Source organism: Eucalyptus grandis, chromosome 8 (assembly GCF_016545825.1).
Source record: "Eucalyptus grandis isolate ANBG69807.140 chromosome 8, ASM1654582v1, whole genome shotgun sequence".
NCBI lineage: Eukaryota > Viridiplantae > Streptophyta > Magnoliopsida > Myrtales > Myrtaceae > Eucalyptus > Eucalyptus grandis.
In genome coordinates, this window is record NC_052619.1 from 62,390,787 (window position 1) to 62,403,147 (window position 12,361).

The following is a 12,361-nucleotide window of genomic DNA, read 5'->3' on the forward strand; positions in this document are numbered from 1 at the left end:
ATAGTCTAACGACTAAATTAAATAAATTTTAAAAATTTTAAAATTATATTAAATAAATTGAAAGTGTATGGATCTCATTATATATTTGTCTAAAGTTGAAGACCTCATTCAACAAATTCAGAAATCAATCCGACCGAAAAATTAAAGAAGGCTTGGCCCTACGTCCAGGTCAGCACGGCGGCGCACTCGCGAGCCACCCCATAAGCCACGCGCGCACTCAAAACCGTCGAGAACACGCCGTAATCGCCCCCCCACCGCGAGCGATCGCTCGCGAGCCAAGCCCCCTCCGTCCTCCCTCTCCGTCCTTCGCCTCCGTCCATGGCGGCCGGCATCCGCGTCGACGACGACGACGACGACGACGGCTTCGGGGACTTCGCCTTCGCCTCCGCCCCCAGCTCCACGGCCGCTTCCGCCGCCGCCTCATTTTCCGGCAACGGTGGAGCACCCGCCTCCGCCTCCGCCTCTCAGAACGACGACGACTGGTCCGATTTCGTCAGCTTCGGCCGGATCTCGCCTTCCAAATCCGTCGCCGGTCCCCCGAGCAACTCGGGCTCGCCGGCGGTACCTGATTTATTCGCGGATCGCGTTGTGGAACCGCAGGTCGCCGCTGCTCCGGCGCCGAGCAGCGCGAATTCACTGGAAGCCCAGTGGCGGAAGCCGAAGGAGCTATACCGTTGTCGATATTCGGGGAAGAGGAGGAGGAGGAACAACCTGCCGCAGTCGATCCTTCAGTGGCCGGTGGTCACGCGTTTAAGCTTCCGAATGGTCATTCGGTGAAGAGGAGTTCCGATTTGAATGTCGGCGTCGGATTGAACGACTTGATTTCTAATTTGTATGATCGGAGTCCGAAAGTCGGTAATCAAAATGGAACGGATACGTATCATGACGCGAACTCGGTGGTACACGGTCAGGATCTGAACGTTAAAGCTCAAACTGGGTCGAATCTGAAGTTGAGCTCGAACGGGATAGACTCCTCCGTGCTTAACGGAAACGGTGAGTTAGATGATGATGAAGAGTGGGAATTTAAGTTTGTGGATGCGGAGAGAGTGTCCAACGACCAGAATATTGAGGTAAAGGCTCGACATATTCGTTTGTTTTGGTTTTTCATTCTAAATTTGTAGTCTTGAAGGAGTTGAGGAGTCATTAGAAGTCATAGAATTCGAAAGATCATTAAGAGAAACGAAATGATTGTAAAATTGTTCAAGTGTGCTCACAGAGAAAACGCAAGTTGTCTCCTTTTGTTGAGATTGTATATATGATATCTGTATTATACAGTTCTGGGATCCAAAACTGTCCACAACTGGCCATGTGATGTTTCAAATCATATATTCTGTCTATTTAGAGTGAGGAATCATTGCGGGCTGATGGTGCATTGTTGTGCTTCACAAATTTGGAGATGAAGAACGTGTGCACCTTTTGGGGCCACCACTACACTGATGATTGTGTCAAATTGAAGCTTCGATTGCAAAGGACTGTTAATATCTAGAGGATGTTGCATTTTATTATCTGGGCCTTCCTATTGCAATGTAGAACCTCTATACATCTTTATTATACAATTGCTCTATGTGCCCCTGTTCCTCTTGTTCTTCCCTTGAGAATTCTAGTCTTTGGCAATGCATAATCATATTGGCAAAGTAGATATATTTTTCGTCCTTTTGTCTTCTGGATGCAAACACACCCACGTCTCTGCCATCTGTTTAACCAGGAAAAGCAGAATAAAGTTGAGATTGATGCAGCTGAGAATGTGAACATGTCCATTTCAAGTGGCAGTGGTTGGAATTTTAATGTGCATGTTCCCACTCCAAGCTTCGACACACTGAAGTCAGGCATTAATGGGCTTGTTATTGATTCTGTTAGAAAAGAGGAGGATACAGGCAACGATTTTGGTTGGGAATTCAAAGGTGCAGAAATTGAAACTCAATTCAATCATGAGAACCATAAGGTAACTCTAAAAGTTCCTGTTATCTCGTGTATTAGTGTATATGATGTTTATTTTTATGTTATCTGAAGAAAGTAATCCAGCCAGTATTCCCCTTAACATGGCTGATTTGTATCTTGATACATTATAATTGAGACATTTGAAGAAAAGTCAGAAAGATCATCTTGTCTCACTGTCTTAAAATTTGGCAGTAGCTATAGGTATTCTTTTTGTGGATGTAATTTGATCTGGTTCCTATATAAATAAGCAGATCATGAAGTTTGAGTGATCAATGAACGTCGGTCAAGTGGAACTCAATATGGAATTCATGGCTTGATAGTTCTATTCCATTCTGGAGCCGCAAATTTTCCATAGAAACATGATAATATTTACTGAAATCTCGCAATTTCTTTTGCCAAAGGGTAATGGGGCAACATTCAGAAGTTCACCAACTACTGAAGCCACTTTTGATTTTAGCAATGGTGCACATGGACAATCCGATCTGTTTGCCTCATCAAAGTGGATTGCTGATAAATTTGTGACGTCAAATTCTGTGTATGACTTGAACCCAAAAGCCAAGATTGACCTGAAAGGCTCCAATCATGAAGCTAATTTCAATCAAGTTGATGGAGTTGCTGAAATCGAGGAAAACGATTGGGACTTTAGGTGTGCATCTTCAGAAACTGGTTCAAGTGCTCAGGTACTGCATCACTTGTATGAGTCGAATGATTGTGGAATTCATGAAATCTTTGGTGGCTTTCTTTATTTATTCCACTTGCCATGCACGTTTGAAAATCAAAATTATTTATGAATAGGTGAATTTTCATTAGATTCAGTTGAATCTGAGTCGGAATTAATTACGACTTTATTTAATGTTGGTATAATGGTTTTCTACAAAAGAAAACGATCTCATGAAATATTATTTTCAGAAAGCTAGCAGAATGACAATTAACAATTCTAGTGATTAGAATTTACTAAATCAAACCAAGTGCTAAACTTTGTCTAGAATTTGTGGAAATCTAAAATTTGTAGTGTGAATGAAATCACATTGGCAAGTAAGTTCACATATTGCTCGTTTAGAGGCTAAAATCTCTGTTTTCTGAATTTTTTATGCCAGGATGATCTGAGGCTTGCTGATAATGGTGCAAAGACAAGTACAACGGAGAGTAGTGTTGACTTTGGCGAAAATCTTTGGGAATTTAAAGACGCTTTATCAGAAGCTGCATCAAAGCATGAGGTATGAGTCTTTTGCTGATTTAAACAAGTTTTACCAGGTATGCCACCTGGATAAAGTTAGTAGGATAGCAAGGAATGCACAATTTTTTTCCCACGACATCATTTGTTAGAATCATGCGGGTGATGAAATTGCCTAGTGTAATTTTCATTATTTAGCACTTAATCATGCATTTTAAGGAGCTAAATTGATATTGAAGCATGAGCTGTCACCAAAGTCGTATTATATTTTTTTTTTCCCCCTTTTTTTTTTTTGCATTTCAGATTATGCCCTGTCAATGGTGTGTTATCAGTGACTCAAAGAATCATGTCTCAAGATATTCGCCTACATTTAATAAATGCCTATAAGGAGAATAAAAAGTCCGTTGAATTTACTAACTGGTTTTCCCTATCGTACATATTTCTATTGCAGCCCTTATAATGTATGTCAATCTCGTTGTTCCAATCTAAATGCTCAACAGTTGACCTGTCTCTAACACTTCCAGCTGACAGTGAAGTCCTAGGTTCTGCAGTAGATATCATGCTTTAGTTGTTCCTCTTGTTTTTTGTCTGAGATTAGAAGCTACGGTCTATTATACAGCACCAAGCTAAAAATTGAAATGTACACGTATAAACTAAATGGCCAGCAATTTCTCACGAATTTTTGCTTTGGTGGAAATAATGCACTTCAATGGATGTTAAATCCTTAATTTTGGTATTAGTTGTCACTAGGGAATATTGTTTTGCAGATTTAAATTTAGATTCTTCCATATGATACTTCTGTTGGTTGACTTTTCATTATTTACTTTCTAGAGAAATGAGAAACATCAAGGGAATGGGAAAAAGGAAGCTCTGCCATCGTCTCTTTTTGGTGGTGAAGATTTAGGGAAAGAAGATACAATAGTTCAAGGTGACAGTTTTATCAAAGAACCTACACCTGATACAAGAGATAGAACTAAACTAACTTCAGGAACATCCATTACTGATCTCATATCAAGTCTGTACAGTGAATCCATGCCGAGTACTCCCGCAGCTGACATTAAGAAGCTGAGTGAGGGTGCACTGAATACCACCTGGACAAATTCGGAACCAGATTCAGCAATCAAAAAGGATGACTTTGATGAATGGGATTTTCAGGGTGCCTATACACCGAGAGGAGATGAAGCTCAGAGCTTTGGTACAAGTACTCCATGGCTCGGTGTTGATGGGTCGAATTCAAGCCACACTGTGCCAATGTCCAGAGTAGGAAATAAACTAAACGTCTTAGAGGATATTTCTTGGGAGCATAAGGATGTCTACCCTGGGACCAAATCTGCAGAAGTCTCTATAACCAGTCCTGTGGATTTGCCTCAAAGTTTTGGCATTGAATTAAAACTTGATGATCTTGTTCAATTCTATTGCAATTTGAAGGATGAGTTGTGCCTTGTTGCTTGCCGGCATCTTAATCAGGTGAAGATCCGTTCATGCGATGAATTGCTTGTTTTGTTATGAAGTTGCTCAAACCCTGAGTGTTGATAATATGCTATTTGTCAGAAGGCACATGACCCTGTTGATCTTGCCGGTGAAACTGCGAAGGCAAAAGCTCATGATGAGGAAATTCAGGTTTATGTTTACTAAATTGATCGTTTTAGTTACTTCCTTTACTATTATATCAATTCTTTCCTCATTTCAACATCTAAGATTTTTTCAGCTATTTCATTATGATTGCTTCAATGTGTATGGAGTAACTCTGAGTCAACCTTCTTGCTGTAGGAGCTTTACAATGAGCTGCATTTAAGCAAGTCAATCTTGCAACCGCCCTCAAATAATCTATCTGAGAGAGATATCAGCATCAGTACATTTCTTGAAGTCTTATCTGGAGAAAAGTTCCGCATAATTGAGGCAGAATATAACTTGTCGAGCAGATTGTCATCGGTATGAATTTCTCGTCTGTGCTTAATGGAAGATCACATGGATTGGCAAATTGTTATCAAGTGAAATCATTGGAGATATATTTGCAACTGAGATACTTGTAGGATGGTGGTTATTGCACACTCTATTATCTATCTTTCCTTTGGATCAGTCCTGCCGGAACATTTTGTTGCCTTGCAAGTAATCCAAGATAAGAGTCCCTGGTATGAGATTTGTGGACAAGGCTGCTAATGCAATTGTTCTGGGAATGTTGTGGTCAAAAATGGATAAACTTCTCCCTTTTTCTTTGTTTATTTGTCTGTCTGAACAGTCTGCTTAATTTTAGAGTCAAAAATCAATATATCTTAAGTTGGTTCTGATATGAAAAGTTGACATCCAACTGGGCTGTTGTTTGTCTCTTGAACTTAACTGTAGCAGTACCTTGCTTGTCTACAGGTAGAGAGAGATTCAAAGTCATTGGTTGAACTCTTGAGACACGTAGCCTTGGTACTGAAAATTTTAAAATTAGGATCAGCTGAGGCACAATCTAATTATGTTTCCACATGGTCCAAAATGATCTCTGCTTGTGCTCAAGAGCTAAAGCATGGAGCCTCAATATGGAAGCAATCTCTAGAGAAGAATGTTTCCAGTCAAATATTATCTGAAAAAGAAAGGTATGTTATAGCTACCAAGAACGATAAAAATAGTGATGACTAGAGTTTCTTTGGACCTCGAATTTAATGTGCTGTTGTTTTCACATCATTTAGGCAAGCAGTATGTACTTGCCCTGGGAGAAGTTTACAGAGCAGTTGGAGTTCTTGGGGCATCAGCCATGTTATACAAACCATGGATTCTTCTTAATTATAGAGATTTCTCTGGCGCATCTGCTCTTTTAGATGAATGTACTACTATGTGGTCCAGTTCAGGCCTTGAAGAAGCTCTTCAAAACATATCTGATCCGCTGGAGTTCCAATATGAGGACAGTGTCAAGGCTTTATTGGAGTCTATCAAGCATGTTTACACTCTCAATGCAGGTGTACTCCAGAAGGCTATTTTTTCTTGTGAAGAACCTGTTTGCCGTTTGTCTCTGTTGAATCCAGGAACAGTGCCGGGTATGTATATACTAATTTAATTCTGTTCTTATCCATCAGGGGGTTCGGTCTGGTACAAGATCACCATTATCACAGAGTTGTCACTTTAGTCATGCAAGTACTCGATCTGCTAAGGTTATCTATTGCATCTGAAGGCTGTTTTAAAAACAAAAGTTCTCGAATGGGATTCCCAAGTATTTTCCCTAGTCTTAGGTTGTCTCTTTTTATTCTCTTTGTGGCAGCATGGAATCTTTTGGCTGGCTATATACGTTGAACCTTTTGCTTGGAACCTTAATTTTGCTTCTAAAATGCTGTTTGCTGTTGTTGACCCAGGTATGAAGATGATTTTCTGGGACGAGAGCAGTATTTTCTCAAACTTGCTAATCTATGGGCAAATTTGATCAGCCATCATCCTCCGGAATTGCCATCCATCAAGATTTATGGATCATGACGCGACGTTTACCAGCCGGACTGACTGTTTCCCCCCAAAAATGGAAGCATCGACTGCAAAAACCATAAAAGCTCCGAGGAAAGTACGTACAATACACCGTCTTAGTGTGGCCGAAATTCATTCCCATTCTTTTCTCTCTAGGCCCATGATTAGGGTGGAGGAGAGTCTTTCTCCAACGTAATTCTTTTTGGTAAGAAGTGTAGTAGCATAGTCGTCTTGAAGATAGAGAAAAAAGCGTCGCCAAATTCTCTGTATAACAATAAAAGTTCTTTGAGTGAAAAATGAGATGGGGATTGCAATACTTCCCAGTGCATTGTGTATTTCCTTATGTTAAGACATCTGATGATCATGATCTCCTCTGTCTAGTCCTTTATAATGAGGGTCTGCTTTTTCATGAAAAATTCATGTTTAGGAAAACATTTTCTTAAAATTAATCATTTGTCTCACAAAATGTGTGTATGAAAATATCTTCATCATTCATGAAAATGTTCAAGTATAAATTATTGTCGGCAATGAAGCTAATTATTTTGAGTGATATAACTACTTGTTTTGATAAAAGTATTTGTCAATCTATTTATTTTTTGCAAAACAAATGAATTATTACTCTTCAAGCTCTGGTGCCGCAACATTGGATTCCGAAGAACTTACTCGAGAAAGCGAAGACCATTAATAAAGGATGGCATCTCCTTTTTGCTGAGAATAATATGATTTCACGAAAAAAAATTGAAGTGCCAATCAGATTGGGGAAGTTAATTACCATTCGTGGAATCTTCATTTACCATATCTACACTTACTCGTAAGAGCATATATGTGGAAAACAAAATCAGATCGAATCAATTCCATTGGTTTGACTTAACAATCAATTGTCATTAGAGTTTATAATCACTTTTTCACGTCATTTATTGAAATTTATAGAAAGAGAGTAAAAAACCAATTTTACGACAAGGCTTCTTTCCATTACCTCTTAAAGAATTTTTATTAGGTAATCACGTTAAATTTTGTATTCGGCTTTAGCTCTTCTTCATACCTGGAAAAAAAAATCCAAAGTGGATTCTATATAATGGGAATTAGCTTGTAGAAATGGTAGCCTAGATGGATGGTTAAATCCCTCTCTCTCTCTCTCTCTCTCTCTCCTCCGTAAACAATTGCTCGGTCGAGTGTGGGGCCAGAGGTTGGGCGATTGTTTGACGCGCGTGCCCAATCCCACTCTGGGTATAGCATAAGCTCATTCCGAACGCGTCTCTAGGCACAAAATCTTATTAGGAAAAAGACCACCAAAAACTCTAGACTTTACCTAAAATGAGAAATTTACCACAAACTTTTTTGTAATATAAAAATCTTAAACTTTGTAAATCATAACACATTTATCTCATTAAAAAAAGCATTTTCATCCTATTCTTTCTTTTTTTTTCTTTTTCTATTTTCCTCCGCCGGCCATGGCGAAACTAACCGAGGGAAGCTGGCATTGGGCGAGGGCAGCCCTCGGCTTGGTCAGGCGAGGGCAGCCTCGCCAGATCTAACAAGAGAGGCCCACGCCCGATGCCAACGAGGCCGCCCTTGCTTGCATTAGGCGAGGGCCCGGTGAGGTGCCCTCGCCCGACCTAGCCGAGAGCCGCCCTCGCCCAACGCTAGTGAGGGTGGCCCCTAGCTAGCCTAGGCGAGGGCACCCTCACCTTATGCCGACTTCTCGACGTCATGATTGGCAAAAAAGAAAAAAAAATTAAAAGTAAAAAGATCAAAACGCTCTTATAATTAAGATAAATGTGTCACAAAAATGAAAGTTCAAGGTTTGTTGTGTCGCAAAAAGTTTAGGTAGAATGTGCCACTGGCAGTGAACTTCAAAATTTTTCACTTAAAAAAAAAAGAACTGAGATAAATTTATCAAAAGTATGAGATTTTTGGAAGTTTTTACATCTTATTCCCACATCGGGTGCGTTTGGGAACCCACTTCCCAAAGCCCCTTGAGAGTCTAAAGCTCCTTGGGCCAAGTCCCCCTTCTCCTCCTCCGCATCATAAGCGTAGCCTCCACGTAGGGTTTTAGAGAGCGCATAAGCCTTTTCTGCTCTTTCGTCTCCTCCTTCCTCTTCCTCCATCCCTCTAGAGAGAGAAAGACAGAGACAGTCGCAGAATGCTGGACATCAATCTGTTCCGGGAAGAGAAGGGGAACAACCCGAGATCATCCGGGAGTCCCAGCGCCGCCGCTTCGCCAACGTCGACATCGTCGACGAGAGATCATCAACCTCGACAAGGAGTGGCGCCAGCGTAAGAATCACTCGCCCCCCGCGTCTCTCGATTCGGCGCGTGCCGGTCTCTTTCTCACCCCGGGTTTCGTGATTTTGCGATTTCAGGTCAGTTTCGAGCTCGAGAATCTGCGCAAGGAGTTCAACAAGATCAACAAGCGCGTCGCCCAGCTCAAAATCGTGAGTTCTCTTATGCTCTTGATGAGGCCTGGGCATTCGGGACCTTATTTAGCGCCCGCGGAACCTGAATAAGAAACGAATCTTGTAAAAAAAAAAAAAAGATTTTTTTTTTTTTTTTATCTTTGACCGTTTTGACTGCTCCGGTGCCTGTGTTTATTACGATAGATCTGAAAAGTTTCAGTCTTTTTATGGATGCAATCGCGCTCGCAGTTTACTCGATTACCCATGTGCGAAAAGAAGCTTTCCTGTGTGTTCAAATTTTGACTGTTTTGAGACTGGGCTTAGTTTGGTTATGGTGAGATCCGCATTGCCTGTACATAGATTGTGGAAATTTTTCTCTGTTGAACTCGATTGGTAATGGCGCCGTGCTTGCCATTTTTTAGTCTGGCAGGATGCTAGTCCAGATGATAGCGAACACCAATGAGAATAAGAAGCTGACGGCCGAGAAAGAAGTCAAGTCCGTGAAGCTTGGATGGCCTTAAAATCCAGGCTGGAAATAGTCGGGAACCTTGTGCATGATTCCGTGCCTGTGAACAATGATGAGGTAATTGGCCTTTTCAGTTGGAAAATGATGTTGCGATACTTTGTGCGAATTTAGAGGATTATTTACTTCGAGCATTTATAGGCAAATAATGCAGTTGTTAGGACATGGGAGACAAAGGGTGGAGCCCAAGCTAAAGAACCATGTAGAGCTTGTGGATCTTCTTGAAATTGCGGACTTGAAGAAAGGTATCGAAATACCCTTAGGGTTGTGTACTGCAATTTGAAAATATGCTTGCGCTTGAGAGTCACGAGGTCTGAGGTTCCACTAGTTTTCTAATTATTTACCACTTTTTAATGCTACTCTCCAAAGTTATTCTCGCGAATATTTTGTGTCAATTTCAGTATGCTTGGATTTATATAGGTGCTGACGTGGCTGGGGCTAGGGGTTCTACTTGAAGGGGGACGGTGTCCGCCTTAATCAAGCTCTGATTTGTTTTGGACTGGATTTCTTGGAGAAAAGGGGATACACAGCCCTACAAACACCTTTCTTTATGAAGCAAGATATCATGGCAAATGTGCTCAACTAGCACAATTTGATGAAGAACTCTACAAGGTAACAGATGAACGATACCGTCACAATTTCTTCCCTCTTTTTGCTGCTATGCAAGATTTGAGGAGTTATCATTACTGAAGTTTCAATGAAACTATAAGTTGTACCGCTTGAATGTATCTGTCAGGACTGATTAGTGATGTCCAATTAGGTAACTGGAGAGGGAGATGATAAATATCTCATTGCTACTGCTGAGCAGCCACTCTGTGCTTATCATCTTGATGATTGGATCCATCCATCGCAGCTACCAATAAGGTCCGGTAGTGATGTTGATTATAGTTGTTATGTGTGGACATCGTTCTGATCTGATTCGGCTTGTATTGGAATTTTGACCAGGTATGCTGGATATCTCGTCTTGCTTCCGCAAAGAGGCTGGTTCCCATGGTCGTGATACTCTAGGAATTTTCAGAGTTCATCAGTTTGAGAAAGTGGAGCAATTTTGCATCACCACTCCAAATGGCAACGAGTCTTGGGACATGCACGAGGAAATGATTAAAATTTGAGGAGTTTTACCAGGCGGTATTTACTTCTCACCTCATGAACCCCTGAATTAATTTCATGTTGCTGCACTATGTTTAGCATTGAAAGAGTGCTGTCCTCATGAATAGGTTGTGTTCTTGTATGTCAGATTCACTTTCTGGTGTCTCTTGTTACTGCAGCTTAAGATCCCATATCATGTCATAGCAATTGTTTCTGGTGCTCTGAATGATGCTGCCGCAAAGAAGTAATGATCTTGAGGGCTGGTTTCCTGCATCACAGACTTACAGAGAACTTGTGTCCTGTTCGAATTGTACTGATTATCAGGCAAGGAGACTGAAATACGATATGGTCAGAAGAAGGTGACTCTTTTTAAGCTAGTACTTGAGCATTTTTTGCATGCATGGAAATGATTATTTGTGACAACTAGCTAGGAAGGTTTCATTGTCTAGAATAATAGTTGATGAAACTATGCTTTTCTGCCTGAATATGATCTTTTAAAGGAGGAGGATATTTGAGGAGTATCCAGTATGTCCTTTCAATTTCTCTGTCCAAGTTTATTCATGTTATCCTATGTGCAAAATCTAGTCTGATGGATCTACTAGCGATTTCTGGTTAATGGTTTTGGCTGACTGGAAGCCAGTGATTGTTCTGCTAGTGATGTCAATATTTCTTTACTTTATTTTGACAACATTCTGTTATGCATAAAAACACCTCCTTTCGGCTGACGTACTTGATTTTCTTCCTTTTCCTTTTTGCAATCTGTCAGAGCAATGAGCAAGTGAAGCAATATGTTCACTACTAAATTCTACCCTGACTGCCACTGAGAGGACGATTTGCTGCATACTTGAGAACTACCAGAGAGAAGATGGAGTTGAGGTTCCAGAAGTTTTAAGAGGATACATGGGTGGGAAGACATTCTTGCCTTTCAAGGCCAAACCTGCAACAGAAACTAAAGGGAAGAAGACTAAAGCATAGCTTTCATATTTTGGAGAATGTTGACAAGAATTTCACGAGCCATATATACTTTGGAATTCATGACTGAAATATTCGTGGCCCCAGTTCCTGGGGATCGCCAAGGAAGCTGAACTTGGAAATTAAATCATGCTTAAATCTTTCAATTTTCTTGTTTACCGTCCATAAACTGGCTTCAGTTCTGGGTAGTAGTATCACTAAATTCGATAGTCATTTCATGCCGGATGTAGATTCTGGTTAGTCTTTTTTGATTGAAGTGAATGTTCTCTCCAGTGATTGGTCATGTGGTTAATGTCCAACTGAAATGGCTATAGTACGCACGTACAGTCATTTTCAGGGCATTCTTTTAACCTTATTTGGTTGTAGTGCCTTGTTTGGCTCGTGTACGCCTTCAAGTTCCTGCATAGCCCATGTCAGTTCTTGGTCCAAACCAGCAATAACTATACTGAATACTGATGCCGAACTTGTTTTAGACAGCGTGATCCGACCACTTCTAAAACTCAAGATTCAAAGAGTAAGGGTGCCTTAGCTCCGGGATTGGAACCGAGTAAGCCGCTTTTTTCAAGAATCGGAGTGGACCCTGCTCCAGCAAACCCAAATGTAAATGTAATAACGTTCTTGGGCTTGCTTAGACGGCAACTGTAGTTTCTGGAGAAGTGTTCAATTATGATGCCTTGCATAGTGTCGATGGGAATAGGCTGAGCATTTGGTACGTGGCAGCATAAAATAGGTTGGCTTAAATCGAAAGGTACCTTTTCGAAGTGTGCCAAAGAGGCTCGAGGGAATTGCCGATGATATAGGGATCGATGATGATCTGATTATCGTGGTAAGCTG

The 12,361-nt window shown here is 40.9% G+C and overlaps 1 protein-coding gene and 1 pseudogene across 1 annotated transcript; both read left to right on the forward strand.

The window, feature by feature from the left end:
- The first annotated feature begins 256 nt into the window (after positions 1-256).
- LOC104439931 lies at positions 257-6,863 on the forward strand. The gene is made up of 10 exons (XM_039300786.1): positions 257-1,070; positions 1,706-1,942; positions 2,340-2,618; positions 3,036-3,155; positions 3,944-4,579; positions 4,664-4,732; positions 4,883-5,044; positions 5,477-5,694; positions 5,788-6,132; positions 6,445-6,863. Exons 2-9 carry the CDS (start codon positions 1,751-1,753, stop codon positions 5,879-5,881), a joined length of 1,770 nt encoding a protein of 589 aa, XP_039156720.1. The 5' UTR covers positions 257-1,070; positions 1,706-1,750; the 3' UTR covers positions 5,882-6,132; positions 6,445-6,863.
- A 1,701-nt stretch (positions 6,864-8,564) lies between these two features.
- LOC120286812 lies at positions 8,565-11,756 on the forward strand (annotated as a pseudogene).
- The last annotated feature ends 605 nt before the right edge of the window (positions 11,757-12,361 follow it).

Excerpts from the sequence above, each read along its gene's own strand:
- LOC104439931 (XM_039300786.1), top strand. The coding sequence starts at position 1,751 with ATGTCCATTTCAAGTGGCAGTGGTTGGAATTTTAATGTGCATGTTCCC. Across the intron at positions 4,733-4,882 it reads CTCATGATGAGGAAATTCAG|GAGCTTTACAATGAGCTGCA; the intron begins GTTTATGTTTAC and ends TTCTTGCTGTAG. Across the intron at positions 5,045-5,476 it reads TGTCGAGCAGATTGTCATCG|GTAGAGAGAGATTCAAAGTC; the intron begins GTATGAATTTCT and ends GCTTGTCTACAG.